This window comes from Lissotriton vulgaris, chromosome 10 (assembly GCF_964263255.1).
Source record: "Lissotriton vulgaris chromosome 10, aLisVul1.2, whole genome shotgun sequence".
Lineage (NCBI taxonomy): Eukaryota > Metazoa > Chordata > Amphibia > Caudata > Salamandridae > Lissotriton > Lissotriton vulgaris.
The window spans coordinates 424,357,495-424,376,330 of NC_141698.1; the positions used below are offsets into that span (position 1 = coordinate 424,357,495).

An 18,836-nucleotide genomic window follows, 5' to 3' on the forward strand; every position below is an offset into this window, starting at 1 on the left:
CTCAGCGCAACCACAGCATCACTCAGCGCAACCACAGCATCACTCAGCGCAACCACAGCATCACTCAGCGCAACCACAGCATCACTCAGCGCAACCACAGCATCACTCAGCGCAACCACAGCATCACTCAGCGCAACCACAGCATCACTCAGCGCAACCACAGCATCACTCAGCACAACCACAGCATCACTGATTCAACTATGTTCTCTCAATGTTTCAAGCTTTATTACAAATGTCACAAAAAAATGTTAATATTTCAATTCTGTTTTTTTCGTCGGAGCACTGGAAACCACCTGATCTAATTAAGCACTGGTGCTGCGGTAACAGGGGAGAGGGACATTTGTTTAAGAAGGTGTGAAAGAACAAAGTAGAGATGTGAAAGATGAATAGGGGGACTGGAGAGGTGTAAGGTACAAATAGACAACAATTTGAATGGAGAGACTTGAGGCGAATGAGAAGTGCAGATGGGCACGGGAGGTGACGGGGCCAGAGAGGCCATGAGATAAATGCGAGAAACTGTTAGAGATGAGGGCAGTGAAAAGACAGAATGGCAAGAAGTGATTAAGGGTGAAGTGAGAAGTTGAATGGGGAGAGTTCAGAAGTTGTAAAAAGTGGTGAAAGAAAAAGACGGCAATATGAGAGAGGGATACGGGGCTGGGAGAGGAGACAGGGATGGAAGCAGCATGGGTAAATTGCTTAACTCTGCACAAGACCACTAGGGTTTTAAGGAACCCCTGCTGCTCCCGGCCAGGGCCAGGTGAGCTTCTAATGAGGCAGCACATATTTCTGCGGAGTGGAAGGCCCATTGCAAAGGTTGACTAGACATCTTTCTAATGTTAGTTGCTGTATTTTGGTCATAAACTGGTACTGATGGGGTGAAATCTTTTCTCTGTGTTATTGTGTGCAAAAAATGTCAAAATAATGAAGCAATTCTATCCCAAAATAACGTGGCATCACATAACCTTATTTACATTTTCCTCCCACACAATTCAGTCAAGCATTTCGTGTAATTTGGTACTCACCTGCCTCGTAATTCCAGAAGCCCTGCCTACAGGTTTAGAAATGTTTGTCAGGAGGGGGTCCTTACGACTGAAAATGTTGACAGGGGGGTCTCGGCACCCAAAAGTTTGAACACATTCGCTTTAAGCAATGGTCATCTCCGTCTGTTCCTACTCCACCGTCCTGTGTGTCTCACTATATTCCTCTTCAGTCGCCCCTTCACACCCCTCCCTCCTCTGTGACATCCCAGTTTCCTTCACCTGCAGCCATCACGTAGCTCCCCCCAGCCCCTCCCTCCCTCCTTCCCTTGTGCACTTAGTCTTCCTCCCGCCCTACCCCCCTCCCCCCCACCCCCTGTATGCTCCTTCGTCCCCTCGCCTCCTATTCCTTCCCGGCGACTTCTCTTTTTTTTTTTTTAATTTTTGGAAAACCTTTATTGCATAACATCAGAATACAAATACGGGCCTACAACCCTCCGGCCGGCCACGGCTACAATTCAAGCACATAAGCAAGCAATACGGTGACTCGGTAGCATCTCAAAATATGATACAAGCAGCATGGGTTACACTGGAAATGTGCATACCACCGAGAAGCAGGAGAAGTTAAGGTTTACTTTTGTAGTTTTTAAGAAGCGTAGTAAATATTAACCGCTAGAAAGGATCAAAGTTCACATAGTCCGTCCAGAGCAGAAGTGGGTGATATCCATCATAAAAACCCCGGCAAGCAGTAAAATAGAATCAAAATGGTGGCACAATGACGTCATTGAAGGATAGGCAATCGCAAAGCTTGTTGTGTGCCGGTCACCACCCACCCCACTTCGACCCATCATGACCCAAGGAAAAAGGGGAAAGAAAAAGATCGGAGAAGAAAGAAAGAAAAATAAGGCCCATAGAACTGAAACAGACAAATGAAATCCCCCCCCTACCCCCCACCCTACACGCATGCAGAGGCTCCGGCCTACCCCCCCCCCCCCCTAGCAGTGTGCCTGTCGCCCAATAAAGAGTACCCGAAATAAAGAAGAAGAGAAAGAAAGAAAAAGGTTCACCTGAGAAACCGGTGGAGGGCCATACATGTGTCCGAAACAACCAGTCTATATATGCGCAGCCGCCCCACCCCCGACTCCCAATTGAAACATCATCAACGTCCGGCTCCCCCGCTTACCCATCACAGTCCCGGCAAAGCAACCAACAAGAAGTAAAGAGGAAAAACATCATCAACCCTGTCCTTGTCGTTCCAGTGCGCCTGTGAAGTGCGAAACAACCATCCAGAATGGGGAGTACAGTCGCAAGGACCACTGCAGAACAAGGCTTTGTCCACTTCCAGCCGACCATCTCAAAGCCATGTGGCTCACGAATGTACAGAGAAAAGCAGCGCACCACATCAGTCCCCCATCGAGAAGCAGCCGAGGCGGCAGCAGCATGTCCAAATCACAACAACAAAAGTCGCCCGCAGATCCTGTAGGAGGTATAAAACATGGCGCCCAGAGGCAGTTCCCCAGCCACTGTACCAGTTCAGGCCCACACCTCACCATGGCCAGGGTTCCGGCGGCAATCAATTCACGCTCCCCAGGCGCCTCCATGTACCCCTGAATAGGCGGCTCACCATACTCGAGCCCGGGGTGTGGCGAAGCGCTCTGCAGACAAGCGCCAGCTCGGCCAGCAAAAGACAGCGCAGGCACCGTGGCTTCTAGGCGGCACACCAGGTCCCGGGCGGTGTCACGCAGCTCAGCACGCAAGTTAGCCAGGGCGCCCAAAAGGTCTCCGAGATTCAAGGGCTTCGTAGGAGAGGGGGACACTGCAGCTCCTTGCACGCGGGGCTCGAAGACGTGTGGCAGTCCCCGAGCCCGTCCACCGCCATCCTCTTCCATCAGCCCGCCATCCCGTCAGAGCCCCGACAAGCGTCGCCAAGTCCCAGTGACAGGGGCAACACTCTCCATGCCGACCCTACACACAATGGCAGTGCAGCGCCGGCCGTTATGATCAGCCTCAGCAGCGGGTTGAGCCTTCAGGTTTAGTTGTAGAGCGCTTGTCTTAAAATGGCCCCCTTCACAATGCCGAAGAATGGAAAGCTTGCAGATCATCAAAGGGAAGGGATACAAATGTATCCGCGGTAGCCGCAATTGTAAGCAAGAGTGAAGAGTGAAGGGGAGAAATTGCACACCGCTCCGAAAGACTTGATGCAGCTGCCGCTCTCCGCCTGCCTACTCCGCGCTGCAATCAATGGCCGCTGCTATCGTGTCCGGAGCCGGCCGCTCCTGAGAACAAAGACCCGGCCGCCGCCATCAAGCACTCAAACGGAGACAAGGAAGCTTCATCACTTCTAGAGCGGAGGGCGCTTCGGGGAGCACACCGTTGGATACAGCAGCACTTCCCCAGGCCAATACCGCAACGGGAACACAGGATAGTCCGGAGGATAAGCGGTGGTACGGGAGGAAAGCAAACGGGTCGGCAGAGCCGAGGGTTCAGGCGGCAATCACAGTTGCAGGCTAGGCTCCTCCTCCCCCGGCGACTTCTCTTAAGTGCCGCTTGGACTTGGTATTGTGTTCAGTTTCATGGAAATTAAAGATGGGCTATATTGAGGCTCCCTTGCCTCCAAAACAGTTCTCCTTTTGTTTTTATGTCAAAAGAATGTAGGGTGACAATGGTGCCTCCATTATAGCACTTTTGTTGGTAAGTCATACAAACTAAAGAATGATATTTAAGAAGGATCCCTTGCCCCCAACCTTTATGAGCAAGTTAACCCTAGACCTAATATCTTTGCCAGTGCTTGTTTTATACTTAGACCAAAGCAGTCTGAGGGGCCTTGTGTCAAATGTTTCACCCGGGCCCTCCAAAGCCCTCTCCAGGTTTACCTTGTTGGGTTCCATGGGAGTATCCACGTCACTGGCTCTTTTCAATATTTATTTAGGTTTCCTTTGTTCAACAGCAGAAAGCAGGGCTTACTTGCAATTGAAGCTCTCTCTGCCTGCTTTTGCTTGCTCCCTTCAGTTTGCCTAGCTCAAATGTGCCAGTAGCACAGGAGTTGGCACATTAAACGTGGATCTATAGGTTTTGCTAAAGCTCGCTTTCCATGTCATCAATGCTGGGTTTTACATAGATTCTCCAATGTCAAGGTTTTAAAATATTGGCATGCATCAGCCATGTTTTACTAAATTATATTCAAACAACCTTACAAAAATGCAGAACAGCTTGCCAAAACTATCTGCTAACTTTGTGCAATTTATTTTTTCATGTTGCAAATGTTTCAGGGCTATTTTATTTTCAAAGTAAACAAGCCAGACACTTACTTTCATTCTTTTAAAGCTAGGTGTGATATTTACAAATCAAGTTTGATATCTGAGGTCTTCAGAGAGGGGAATGGCCAATAGTTATCATTTTTTTTAAATGTGACACCTATAGCATTTGTAATGCAACATGTTTTCTATTTACGTGACTTAGATGTATTGCATTGAGAAGAGTGTAATTATGTGGCGTGTAATTATGTGGCACTGAGTGGTAATATGGGGAGTGTATGTTGTATTCAGTAAAGTGTACTTTTGTGGCGTGTAATTATGTGGCACTGAGTGGTATTTGGAGTGTATGTTGCATTGAGTGCAGTGTAATTATGTAGCATATAATTATATGGCACTGAGTGGTATTGTTTAGAGTGTATGTTGCATTGAGTGCAGTGTAATTATGTAGCATATAAGTATGTGGCACGGAGTGGTATTATGGGAAGGTTCTGTTGTATTCAGTAGAGTGTAATTGTGTGGTGTGTAATTATGTGCCACTGAGTGGTATTATTTGGAGTGTATGTTGCACTGAGTGCAACGTAACTATGTAGCATATAATAATGTGGCACTGTATGGTATTATGTGGAGTGTATTTATGTGGCATTGAGTAGAGTGCAATTATGTTGCGTGTAATTATGTGGCACTGAGTGGTATTATGAGGAGTGTATGTTGTATTCTGGACAAATGAATAATGGCGAGTGTTCCACCTAAGTTCCAGCCATCTAAACATAGGAAAGAAATGTGGCTCAGTGAGCTGAATGCTAGTCACTTGCTAAGTGTGGTGTAAAAGTAAAAACGTGCAATAACTAAAGTCCTTTAATAATTTACGTTTTTAGCATATCAGAAAATATAGTCTCCCCCTGAAATGTAAATATTTTTTAGGTATACATAGATATATAAAAACACAGCTAATGCAGACATGCTGGTTAGCGATGTAAATGTAGTGGGGGAAGCAGTATTATTTATGCCTCATGTAAAGAACGAACGATCTGCAAGATCCAGTGAAATCCCTCAGGTTTAGCAGTGATACAGCACACCCTCGGATTCAGAATCTGCTCAACACCGGCACAAAGCACAGGTTACTCCCTCCACACCATGTCATCAGAATTAAGAGTAAGAAGCGAACAGGCCCAAGAAACAAAACAAAAAAATATCCGATGTGTTTCTGAGGAGGTATTGTTAGGTGTCATCAAATAAAGGCTGTTTGAAAGCCCTTCGTAGCAAGAGCTCTCTGCACGCAGGGCTCTTGCAGGACCCCGGCTTCGCCTCTGTGCAGGACGGGCTGTGCTTTATGGCAGGCACAGAGGGAGGGAGGGAGGGAGGGACGGTCTACTGCCCCTGCTATTACCAGTGAGTGAGCGGCGCGAAGGATACAGCACAAGGGAAGTGGGTGAGAATGGAGGAGGGGTGTAGAGATGACAGTCTCGGACAGGAGAGGGAGTTCAGTCACAGTAACTTGGAGATGAGGGTGGTTGGCGGATAGGACAAGCTCTTGGCATTGCTGTGGGGAGGAGGGGGGAGGAGAAATGCGAGACACCGCCTGGCGGCCGTGAAAAGTGTGAAGCAGGGGGCTCACAACAAGTGGCGTGGGATTACAGGCTGAAAAGCGATGCTATTCTGAAATGCCCAGGCTGCAGGTAAGCAAGGCTCCTTCCGGCAAAGAAAAAGGCACCCCGCAACTCTCAAATAACAAGATGTGAGGGGCTGCGCCACAGAAAGCAATGCTATTCTGAAGTGTCCAGGCTGCAGGGAAGCAAGACTCCTCAAGGCAAATAAAAAGGCAGATGCGTAACTCATTTTCAGAAGTGAAAAATAGTGTGTAATAGTTTCTTGTAATCAGACTCCAAGTCGCCTCAGGAACAAAAGCATGGTGAAAGGGAGTGCTTTCCCGTGAATCAAGTTAAGCCAGCGCAGACATTTCCGAAAGAATGTGATAAGATAACAACCAGATAGACCATGTCCCTCAACTTGCAAACAAACACATACAAGCTCTTGGCATTGCTGTGGGGAGGGAGGGAGGGAGGAGAAATTCGAGACACGGCCTGGCGGCCGTGAAAAGTGTGAAGCAGGGGGCGGGGGAGCGGATCCCTTTGAAGTGAAGCTAAGCTCTCGGAGGCAGGAGGCTCGGGCAAGCACGAGCACATGCACTCGACGAAATCCGCAATGGTTTCAGAGCTTAGTTGAGCCTCTATTCTCTCGTCCTATTATCGCTTGCGCGATTAATAGGACGAGACCTAAAAAAAAGTTAGGAGGGGAGAAGACAAGACAGTTCCTCAGAACAACATCATCAGGAGCAGCTGAGATTGGAAATGAAACTTACCATTTTCTCTAGTTGCAGGCAGTTTAATTCAGCTAGTTGCTGCAGAACATCTGTGTCCCGAATGCCCCATGCAGGATTGCTGGAAATAAATCAAAGCGCATAAGCTAAAGCTGTAGATTAAAAATGGGGCAGTTTCACAAAGGCCTACCCACAAGCTCAAACACAATGGATTAAAGTGCACTCAGGCATCAGATTTTTCAAGCATTTCATCCATTTACTTTTTTGCTGTTTTTATGGCTTCACCCTAAGTGGGAGTGGGCTTAGCAAGAGATGGTTCCCCAACTTGCTTTGCCAAAAGGTACTTCACTTCCGGATGAGGCCCACCAAAAGTCTCAAACAAGGCTGGGGTTGCTTGCGTTTTGCTTCAAATTTATTTGCATACCCTAGTAGTTTGGGATGAACTGATACTTTAAGGTTCTTCTATAACTGTGCAAACAGCCATAAAATGAAGGTATGGCATGCACCCAGAATGATTATCAGTTGCTCACATAAACTCCAGCACTTCCTATCATCACTTTCTACTTCTCATTTGAAGTTGCAACACCCAAGCTATATGATATGCCACAATTTCCAAGGCTAGAATATCTCAACTGCACCGTGTACATTACAATCAAACTAGGACAAATGTACCCCTCAGGAACCCACACACCCATTACCAACCTGACATTCCTCAGAATTCACAACAACTTCACCAGTTGAACACATCCTTACCATTAAAAATGCTAACCCCTAATGCACTCGACCTGACAATTTCTGTTGCCCAACAGTGAAACCCTTACGCTCACTTTGCATTACCTCTCTTTTCAACCACACTCTCTCTCTGGTACATTTCTCACATGCCTCGAAATGACTGTGGCCTTACCTTTCATCAAACACCCTAACACTAACCCCTCATTCTCAGTGAACTACTCTACTGACCAATATCTCAACGTAACTTTTTCTCAAAAATATTAGAAAGAGGGGTCTTCAGTTACCTCATTGTATTTGGCTGAAAAAAATCCCTTCCACCCAGTACAGTCAGGTTCTCAACCTTTCATTCCACTGAAACAGCTCAGACTCATTTATCTTTCTTCATCATGACTGCTCGCCACCCAATCTCCCTACTGCTTGACTTTTCTGCAGCCTTCGACACTCATTCAATAACTTAGCCAATCACTCGATCAGTGCCCACTAGGATAAGTTCCTAGATCTCTAACCACTCATTTACAGGTGACTAGGATTCCAAGACTTCTATACCCACTCCTCTTCGTGTCTGTGTCCCACAAGGCTCAGTAGAAGGACCTCTTATGTTCTTTCTATACAATACCGCCATCTGTGATATAATTTCCTCCTTTGCCTTCTCATATCACCACTATACTGATGATACCCTGATACTGTACTTTTCAAATTCACTGATATTCAAGCACAAATCTCAGAGTGTGTTCCAGTCATTCATCAATGGATGGATCTACTATAATTGATGATAAATTCTTGTAATGATCTGTGACATAAATTCACCCTCCTGCACTCAGCAGGTGCCTCAGTCCACTACTTCAAATTAATTCGGGTTATAGTCCCTTATCACCTTCAAGGACTTGATTTTTGTCATCAGGTGTATATTGTATTTAAGGTAGTGCTTGTTTCTTAGAGAAAAACTATTCATTGATATCAGAGAGAACTATATAATTATGCTGAGTATTTATATTGCAGAGTGTCAAACAACTGTGAACCTATATGAGAATCACAAAGCATGTACCTAAACAACAGAAGGTAGATGCTTACAAAATGGAGTGAGCTTGCGTCAAAATAAAGTATACGGGGGGGCGTGGCCAAGATGGCGGGGTGAGCGGACGCTTCCTCCCGTAGCTCCTCCGGCCCGGCTCAGCTCGAGCCCCGATTTCTGCGCTTCTCTCCCCCCGCAGCTGCTTTGCGGGTGAGAGAACTGTGCCGGAGTTCCTGGTGCACATTTTGATGCTACTTTGACTCCTATCGCCCTGGGGGCAGTACCCCGAAAGTTTGCTCGAAGATCGGAGCACGGAGGAGAGCCTGGGAGGCGGAGCGAATTGCGGTGCTGTCCAAGCGCCTCGGCTGGGCCGAGTGCTGAAAGCTGGTGATCCCGAGGGATCGGACCCGACGTGCTCCGCAGAGTAACAGAGCCCTCCGGCCGAAGCCTACGCGACCGGGTCACCGATACACAGTAGACCCTGGACCCTCGCTGGCGCTTTGACCCCTCGCTATCGACGACGGTGCATGGTGCGGAGTGGACCCCGGACCTGGTGGCTAGAGACGGAGGCATCTGCGCGGCGGCCGACCTGGGTGTACCCGCCGGTGCAACTGTGAGACACTGGCTTTGAACTTTCCTTGCCCATTGTGGCCCGGGGGTCGCCGGCGGTCTTGCCAGCCTGGGCCGCTCTCCCGGGTCCCGCCCTGCCGCCATCTTGTCACTGAGGAGCTGGAGCTGGCGACCTTCACCCGCGCCTTTGACGAGCCGGTGCCTACTTTCACCCTGGCTCCTGACCTAATTTCCCAGGGAGTGTGCTACTGAAAGACCCGGACTTTGGCCCCCGATTGCCGCCCTGGTCGGAACTATGATTGTCTCGCCCCGACCTGAACCGCCATTTTGTCGCCTGTGACGCATCAACCTTGTCTTCGGCGGGGTCTCCACATTTAGTGCCCACGAGCGACTGGACGCATCTGCGGCGGCCGACCCTGAGCCTTGCCCATTGTTGAGGCCACGATGACTGGGAGAGGAGGCGCGAGAAGGGGAGACCGCACTCTGCCAGACATGCTCAGCAGAGCCCGGCAGCTGCGAGACAGGACACAACCGTCGCCGGGGTCCTCCCGGGCCTCGGCGGACGCAACTGGAGGTGAGCCGCCGGTCACGAGGTCCTTTATGGAAGACTTATTCAGCTCCCTCAAAGACGATTTCCAGACCCTAAAGCAGGAGGTGGCCAGCGAGGTCCGAGAAGTGCGCAGGGAGGTAGAGGGCCTTGGCGAACGTGTTGACACGGTGGAGACGGCGGCCCAGCGCCGAGATGAGGAGATAGTCCATCTCCAGCAGGACGTTCTCCGTCTACGGGAGCAGTGTGTCGAGCTCCAGGCCCACTCTGAGGACTTCGAGAACAGGTCCAGGCGGAACAATATCCGGGTGCGGGGGGTCCCATCCGCGGACGAGGGAACGGACCTGGTGGCCTACCTACAGGACTTGTTCCGGGAGATTTTGGGAGAAGATGCAGAATTCCCGATCCGCATAGACAGAGCGCATAGAGTGGGCCGTCAGCGCCAGTCATCGGCACCCCCTCCTGATATTCTGGCGTTTCTGCCTGATTTCCCCTTGAAGGAGCGCATTATGACAGAGGCCCGCAGGAAGCAGCCTTTAACTTTCAGAGAGAGGCCCGTGGCGCTCTACCAGGACCTGTCCGCCATCACGCTGCAGAAGCGCAGGTCCTTCCGGATTGCTACGGACTTTCTGCGGGAGCATGAGACGCCCTACTCCTGGGGTCACCCCTTCCGTCTAATCTTCAGATGGAATGGAGTGTTACATCAGCTGCGCTCCCTCCAAGACATCTGCGGGGTGTTGGGGCTCACAGCCACGGAAGAAGACGGAGCGACGCCCGCATGGAGACGCTCGGAGAGACGGAGCCGGCGAGGATCGAGGAGGAGACAATCGCCGGCGACTGCGAGTCGCCCTGATTCCCCTACCATCAGGGCGGATATGGCGGAGGCCCTGAGAACGGCGGCCAGGACCTTGCCTGAATCCAACGGCGTGGCCATGACGGCCTAACTTTACTCCAGGGGGAGAGACTCTTAGCCTCTATGATGCTGGGTTGGGCTGGGGGTTGGGGGGGGAAGGTTGGAGGTGAGTGGCTGAACGTCCACTTGATTGGTTTCTGCGGACTTGTCCGTTCGGGCTGGACTGAGACAATGGGGTGTTTTTCTTTGTTTATGGTTTTGGCTAGTTGCCATGGGTTGGTTTTGGGAGGGCTTAAGAGTTGGTTTGTTGTTGGTGGGGTCCCGTCCAATGTTGCCCAAGCACACGCGAGGCCGGTCTTGGCCTTCCCTGCGCCCCTGCCCCGCGCGCCCCCTCCGCTGATCCCTCGCTTGCTGCACAGCGCTTCGATCCCCTGGGAGTGATGCCGTCCTTGAAGGTAGTGACCCTTAATGTTAAGGGTCTGAACAACCCTGTGAAGCGCAGGGCGATCCTTTCCCTGCTAGAGGGGACGCAAGCGGACATTTGCCTTTTGCAGGAAACTCATCTGCTTCCCAAGGATTGTCACAGGTTGCGCTCTGCCAAGTTCCCCACCCAATTCTTCTCTTCGGCAGCGACCAAGACTGCAGGCGTAGCCATTCTTTTAGCTAGCTCTTTCAGGGGCGAGGTATTATACAAATATGCCGAGCAAAAGGGGAGGCTCCTAGTGTATCGCATGCGGCTTGGGGGTATTGCCTTCACGGTTGGCACAGTTTATAGCCCGAATGACCACCAGGATCGTTTCCTGGAATCAGTGTTGGTGGACGTCACTGCCTCGCCCGATCGCCATGTTGTCTTGGGGCGAGACCTAAATATGGTCTTCGACTCGGCTATGGATAGGTCTGCCCAGCGCTTCCCGCAGACGGGGGAGCTTTCCCGAGCGGTGCAAGACCGGATTGCAGAGATGGATCTGCATGACCTCTGGCGCGCTATGCACCCCACCGATAGGGACTATTCCTATTTCTCCCATGCGCACCGCACTTATTCGCGGTTGGACTACCTCCTGGTGAGCGGACCGCTGCGTACGGCCGCCACGGCGGCAGACATCGGGGTCTTGTCCTTGTCCGATCACGCACCGGTTTCCGGAGTCTTTGCATGGCCGGCGGCCTCCCCCTCTAGAGGGATGTGGCGGCTTCGGGATACTCTTCTACATAAGAAGTCGGTGGTGAAGCGAGTGGAGGAGGTCATTCAGGATTATCTAGTCCACAATGGCAACTCCGACACGTCTCTAGCGACGTAGTGGGCAGCCTTGAAGGCGGTCCTCAGGGGGGAATTTATCTCCATTTCCTCGGCCGAGAACAGAGAGCGGCAATGTAAGAGGGACGAACTGACTGCGCAGGTCAGGGAACTTGAGCAGGTTCACCGCCGAACAGGGGCTCCTCGAGTTTGGAGGCAGCTGAAAGTGGCGAGGAAACTCCTCTCTGCGCTAGACCTAGATCGGGCGGAATACGCTGTGTTGCGTCTGAAGCATGCCTTTTATACGGGCGGGGACAGATGCGGTAAGCTCCTGGCCCATCGGCTCAGGGCTGCGCAGCAACGCAATGTAGTGAAGGAGCTAGTGGGTACAGACGGGGTTTTGGTTTCCGGAGACGCAGAGGTGGCGGATTCCTTTCGTAGCTTTTACGAGGCGCTATATGCCGCGGAACCCTCCTCACCGGGAGACGCTGAGGACTATCTGGAGTCGGTGACCCTCCCGGTACTAGAGCCCGCCCAGGCGGACCACCTAGAGAGGGACATCCATGTGGAGGAAGTCATCTCCGCTATAGCACGATTGAAACACGGTAAAGCCCCGGGCCCAGATGGCTACACGGCCTTGTTCTACAAGACCTTCTGCTCCACTGTGGCGCCTGTCCTGGTTCGCCTGTTCAACTCTTTCTCCGAACCGGGGGCTATTCCGCCGGACCTTCTTTCCGCGACTGTGTCGGTTATTCCGAAACCCGGGAAGGACCGGACCCTGTGTGGTTCATATCGACCTATCTCGCTTCTGAATGTGGATCTTAAGCTCTACACGGGGATCCTGGCGGCCAGACTTGGCCTGCACCTACCGGGCCTGGTGGAGGCGGACCAGGCTGGTTTTGTACCCGGTAGACAGACAGTCGACAACACCAAGAGAGTGACGCACGTATTAGAAAAGGCCTCGCGCGTCCCGGGGGAACGGATGTTACTGTCGGTCGATGCGGAGAAGGCCTTTGATAGGGTTCATTGGCCGTACCTTGAGCTGGTTCTCGGGAAACTGGGGATCGGCGAGAAGTTCCGCACCATGGTCTTCAATTGTTATAAGAGACCATCAGCATCGGTGCGGGTCAATGGGCACAGCTCTGGTAGTTTTGTCATTGAGCGTGGTACGAGACAGGGCTGCCCCCTCTCACCGCTCTTGTTCGCCCTCTACATGGAGCCGTTTGCCCAGAGGATTCGCGACAATCCGGACGCTATTGGGGTTAAGATGGGTCGGTATACCCATACTGTTAGCCTGTATGCGGACGATGTCCTGCTGACCCTGGATGACCCCAGGCGGTCACTCCCTGCTTGCGTCCAGGAACTGAACGCCTTTGTACGCGTGGCCGGCTTTAAAATGAACATGTCCAAATCGGCTGCCCTGGATGTGTCGTTCTCCGCGGACACCAGGAGAGACCTCCAGCGTCTTTTCCCCATGCAGTGGTCCTCGTCCACGGTGCCATACCTGGGGATCCTGCTTGCACCTTCGCTGCCTGAAATGGTCAAAGCTAACTACTCTTCCCTTGGCAAGAAGATTAAGGAGGAACTCGGCCGATGGAGCAAGGGCCTGCTCTCGTGGCTGGGTCGTATCGCAGCGGTGAAGATGACGGTGCTGCCTCAGATTTTGTATCTTTTTCGCGCTCTACCTCTCCAGCCCCCTGTGGGTTGGATACAGCAAGCGCAGGCTGACATCTCCCGTTTTGTGTGGCAAGGCCGCAGGCCTCGGATGAAGAGGGTTCTCTCCACGCTTGCTCCGGAGGCGGGGGGTCTTGGTGTTCCGGATCTCCGGAAGTATTTTCAAGCAGCGCAACTCCGGTATCTGGTGGAATGGAGCAGGTGGGAATCTGACAAGCACTGCCTCTTTCAGGATCAGGCTGTAGCGGGACGCACCCTTCAGGAGGTCCCATTCCTGCGGCGCGCACATCGCCCGGCTAATCTTTACGCCTCCTTTGTCACCCGGGTTCCCCTGCGAGTGTGGGATGCGGTTTGCGAGCTCCGCGAGCTAACTACCTTCCCATCACCGTTTACACCCATAGTTGGTAACCCGGACTTTACTCCGGGCCTAGAACCGGGAGCTTTTTCCCACTGGGTGAGTGCAGGTTGCAGGGTGCTCTTTCAGATTTACGGGCCGGAGGGCGTGCTTCCTTTCCAACAACTCCGACAGGAATTTGGTCTGACAGAGGTAGACAGATTGCGCTACATGCAGGTCCGTCACTGGGCTCTCCAACCCCAAGTGCGCGACGTCGCAGCCCGTCAAATCACATCTTATGAGCGGTGGCTGGTGACCCGGACCTCGGATGCCAAGCTTATTACCGATCTGTATAAATTTCTCCAACCCCCGCCGTTTCATTACCACAATCCGGGGAGGGAGCGCTGGCACAGAGAGTTCATTCACGGCGTTGACAGCGAGGAGGCAGCTTCACGGAGACACATTGCAGGGATTGAGCTAACGAACCACGTGGGTTGTATGATTCCTACACCGCAACAGCGTTTGGCCTGGTGCGACCATTGTAACAACATGGTGTTTGAAATGGAAATGTCCTGTTCCCAATAATTGCAGAACGACAACCAGGAAGGAACCTTTGACGGTCCTATGACAATGGCCACCCAAGGGCCTCACAATAAGCGCTCCTGTTTCTCCTTGTCCTGAAGAAGACCCCAGCCTGAGGATTTAACTTTCCCGCCAATCAGGGGGTCGAAACGTAGACCAGACTTTACATGTTCTCTACGCATAGGAATAATTAACAGAGCAAAACGGACCCTATGCTTAAGAGTATATTGGAACTGCAGATCTTAATTTAGACTGTAAAGGATGTATTTTATAGCACTGTGATTGTTTTAAGGTCACAACCACCTTTACCTAGTCCTCACTTCTTTCCCATCACACCTATCCCATCTAACTTCCCCTTTTCCATCACTTTGAGCGCGTTGAAATACGATGATTTGATATTTACTGTGCTGCTCTCTTCTGATAAATTCTACATTATCAAATGTGAATTATGCTTCAAGGCAACTGTGTGATTCAATGAAGTAATTGAATACTGTATTTTAGATGTTTGAATTAAGAGACACTCAATACAATCCGGGTACTCAATGACTTGAATTGGGTACTTAAGCAATAATGTGCTTAAATAACGAATAAAAAGTGAAGCACACTTTGGACTGAGCAATCTTTTGCTTCCTACATAATTGTATGCATATATTACATTGGTTGTGTTATTGAATCTATAGACTCTGACCATTACTATTGTACCTACTTTTACTGACCCAGGTCAGAGAGTTCTTAGGGTATACCCCATTGTAACTCAAGGCACAGAGAGTTGGGCAGGGCCCTGAGCCACAAGGAGTGGGACAAGATCGCATATCGGGCGAGGCACTCTGTGTACCACACTGGGCTAACGGAGACCTTTACCAAGGTGTCCACCTACTGGTATTACACCCCGGAGAGGCTCTATGAGATGCACAAACTCGCCGACAAGGGATGCTGGCGGGGCTGCGGACAGGAAGGTACTCTATCGCACATTCTTTGGGGGTGCCCGGTACTGACTGCTTATTGGAAAGAGGTCCTAGATGAGGTGGACAGACACTTTGAGATTGAACTCCCGCGCTTCCCGGCATACGTCCTGCTATCCCAATGACTTGATGTACCCGCTGAAGTCCCGCAGGGGTAGGCAGATTGCTATTGCGCTAGGCTCAGCGGTTCAAAATATCCTTGTCCACTGGCGCACCCCCACTGCCCCCTCTATCACTGGCTGGCTACATAGACTCTGGCAGGTACTGGGTATGGAGAAGATGTCGCTCACGGTGGCTGGAAATGTAGATCAGTTCGAGGAGCTCTGGCACCCCTTCTTGGCACTACTGTCCACGGAATTTCGGGAGCTCACATGTCCGAGGTACCTGCGCTTTCTTAGGCTGACGCCACCGGCGGCCCCAGCGGATTAAGAGGGATGGGGTTGGGGGGACTGGGGGATGGGGGTAGGCTGTTTGGGGTGGATGTTTCTATTACGGGCTACTGGACGGGGATGTTGGGGTATTGTTTTCTTTTTCTTCCTTTTCCTGGGGACGGGGGGCTTGGAGGGACTGCGTTGTGTTTCACTGTGTTGCAGGACGCTACTCGCGCTTAGCTTTGTGTGGGAGGTTGGGGACTATAGGAGGGTTGTGCGCACTGTCTTATTGCCTTACAGTTTATGCCTTTTCTTCCCCTCCTGGACCACCGACCTCCCCCCTTCCAACTAGAACTGCTGCAACATGTCTCTCCTTTTTTACTCATTGTGCTGTATGTAACCTTGACCTCCTACTTCCCTTCCCCATGTTTCTTTTGTTTAATAAAAATGCTTTAAACCTAAAATAAAGTATACAATTACTTACATTTGTGGTTCATTTCCAGAATGGCATAGTTCCTTCAATATCTCGGAGAGTCTGAGACAGAGATATTCTGGAGTTATACCATTTGTCACAACTAGGGAAGAGGACTCTATTAAGAGATAGAGGTATATAAAATATTGATCTTGTCTTTGGATATTCTCTATTCACCAGCAGATGTAAGCATCTTTTTCCCCAGAATATTATCGTATTTTATTTATGATGATTTGAAAAGTGTTGTCATGCTATTAGGTCTCTTAAGAGGTCTTAGTGGGTTAGCACTATTCAAAAACAAGAAATAAATATTATTAGACATGTGGAAAGAAAATTTACAATACAGTTTGCGTACCAAACAAAAATGTATCAGTTCCACATACATCTACAGTACTAAGTTCAGAAATTAATCCAAGTGACATTTCAAATCCATCAGGAGGTAAGCTTGGTAGGTACTTAAAAAATATAATTTTTGTACACTAATTATTGAGGTGGTGCGAATGCTTCAACACGACCTACAGACTGATGGCCAACTGTGACAGACCCATAGGTACATCTTCCCAGCAGCTCCGATGGGTGGTACTTTTACCTCATTTAACACGTTACGGGTTTTTGCAAGAAACATGCACATCTTAATATATCATACAGCCGAAGAGGAGAGGAATTCCTTGATATCTGTACCTTCATTTGTCTTCCCACTCCAACTCAGGGCATCTGTTGGACCTGGCCCTTTTTGGTAGGTTCACCCCGAGACTTTTTGCTTTTTCCTAGCCTGTTTCTGTGACCTGGTGTTGGTGATTTTAGGCCTCTGCTCACTTTTTCACTGTGGTACAGTGTAAAGTGCGTGAGCTCTTTGTGTATGTGTGATGAGTGACCTGCCCTCCCATAGGAATGAATGGGGAATATGTATGCCCATGGTAGTTCCTGATGTGTGGGGAGTGCAGGGTCGAGTTTGGTATGTGCGAACTTGTGAGCTTGAACGCTGCGCAATGATGTATGCGGCATGATTGTGTCTAGTGTAGAAGTGCCACTTTTAGAAGTTAAACTCAAATAACATACAATTTGCCCCTCTCACACTTCTTTGTTGCTTGTTAATGCAAGCACATAAATCAGGGCTACTTCTGATTATGTAGGTTTATTTAATTTAACCATTTTAACCATTTACTTTTTCTGCATTCAAATACAAAAATGGATTTCTATTGCATGTATGAGAAAACACACGAAACATATAACACTTATTCAAAAAATATGCAAATCATGAATGACTACACATTAATTACAAGAACATTAAGTCCAAAACAAAAATGAAAAAACAATGAAAAAAACACTTTGCACATTGTTTTCTATTGCGGCAAATATTGAAGTTTTACAACATGCCTATATCATGAAATGTGAATTTCAAAGAATCATTGAAGGACAAAGAGTCTACAAGAAGGCTAATAGATACAAATCAATGAATGCAATATCGCAGTAAGTCCTGTGCACTTTTATAGCCTTCTTGATGCCGTAGTGTAGAAGTGCCACTTTTAGAAGTTGGCATATTTGGGTAATTTGTGTCTGGCGTGTGATTGGCTGGAGCCTGGCTGCAGGACTGAGCCTGGGCCTGCTTGTGGATTGACTGTCTGGTTGGAGGGTCCTGAATGGGGCTGGGTTTTCCCCACACAATGCTGGCTCCACCCCCTGGGGTGCGTCTGATGTCCCTAGCCTGGCCAGTGAAAGGAATTCCCTGTGCCCCCTTCCAAAATGTTCTTGTTTCTGACTGGAATCTGCCAGGGGCGTGCTGCTGCTTAGGCTCAGGGGAAGGCTTGCCTCCCTGGGCCCTGCCCAGACCCTGGATACCTGATGGACCCTGTGCTGGGACCCCCCTGCTTTGCCTGGGGGGATTGGAGGACTTTTCTTTGCTGATGGGCTGGTTTCTCCAACTCTTGGTTGCAGGACTTTGCTGCATCCCCTGAAGAACTTTGCTGTTTTTCCTGTCCTAAGCACCTGGGAGCGCTTTATCCTGCTTGTAGCGCTGGGAGGGCGCTTAATGCCCTCTAGCGCTGGGAAGCGCTTTATTTTCACATATAGCGCTAGGAGCGCTTTACTTTTGGTTCTAGCGCTAGGGAGCGCTTTATTGCTGTAGCGCTTGGGAGCGCTGTTCCTGGGCCCCTTGCGCTTGAGAGTGCTGGATTCATCAAGGCCAGTGCCCACCCGGCTTCCAACATATATTTTATGCCCTCGTTTTGCCCTGAGTGGAAACCGCCGCGGCCCGTGCAGCCATCCAGGAAGTCAGGCAGCCGGTGGCCGACGTGGGCGGGGTTTAGGCGCGACCCGGAAGTGCTCCGGTGTCGTGCAGGAGGAAGCGGGGCAGAGAGACCAGCGTGGCCGGGGCTTGAGTGAAGAGCCCTGTGTGCGGGAAGAGCCTCGGCCCGCTTGCAGAGGAGTCCGATGTGAGTGGGAGCCAGAGAGGCTCCAAAAGCGAAGCTGGAAGCCTACCCCGCCTCCACAGCCCAGCGCGACCCAAGCAGTGAGCCAGTGAGTGCGGGTGGTTTAGAGGAGAAGGGGGCGTCTGGACACATTGCCGGTGTCCGCCCCCCCCCCTCCTCCCAGTAGAGCGACCTCAGGGGGCACTGCATTGTTACTGGAGCCCCGAGAGGCTCCATCCGGCCGGTATTGATTTACGAGTCTCAGAGGCTCTTGGGGACGGTGGGCATTTTCGAGCCAGAGAGCCTCAGCCCGGCCCATTTGTTTTAAGAGCCCAGAGAGGCTCCAGGGCCATTTCCGTGATCTTGAGCCCCCAGGGAGGGGGGCTCCAACGACGCCGCATTTTTTTTCCAGAGCCTGCGAGGCTCAAGGGGCATTTGTAGTTCGAGCCCTGAGCGGCTCCATGGCCCCACAGTTGTTTAGAGCTAAGAGAGGCTCTTGGGGCATTCATTGATTTCGAGTCCCCAGAGGGGGGACTCCAA

General features: G+C 50.6%; 1 protein-coding gene across 2 annotated transcripts in view; it reads right to left on the minus strand.

Annotated features, from left to right (window-relative positions):
• METTL26 (methyltransferase like 26) overlaps positions 1–18,836 on the minus strand; it is a 79,553-nt gene that overhangs the window by 14,085 nt on the left and 46,632 nt on the right. For both annotated transcript variants that reach the window (XR_015300689.1, XM_086941280.1), the window contains exon 5: positions 6,591–6,669. Coding sequence is in view for 1 of the 2 variants with exons in the window: in XM_086941280.1 (XP_086797406.1) it covers positions 6,591–6,669 (79 nt within the window). In the remaining variant the exon portion in view is untranslated. The remainder of the gene's footprint in view (positions 1–6,590; positions 6,670–18,836) is intronic.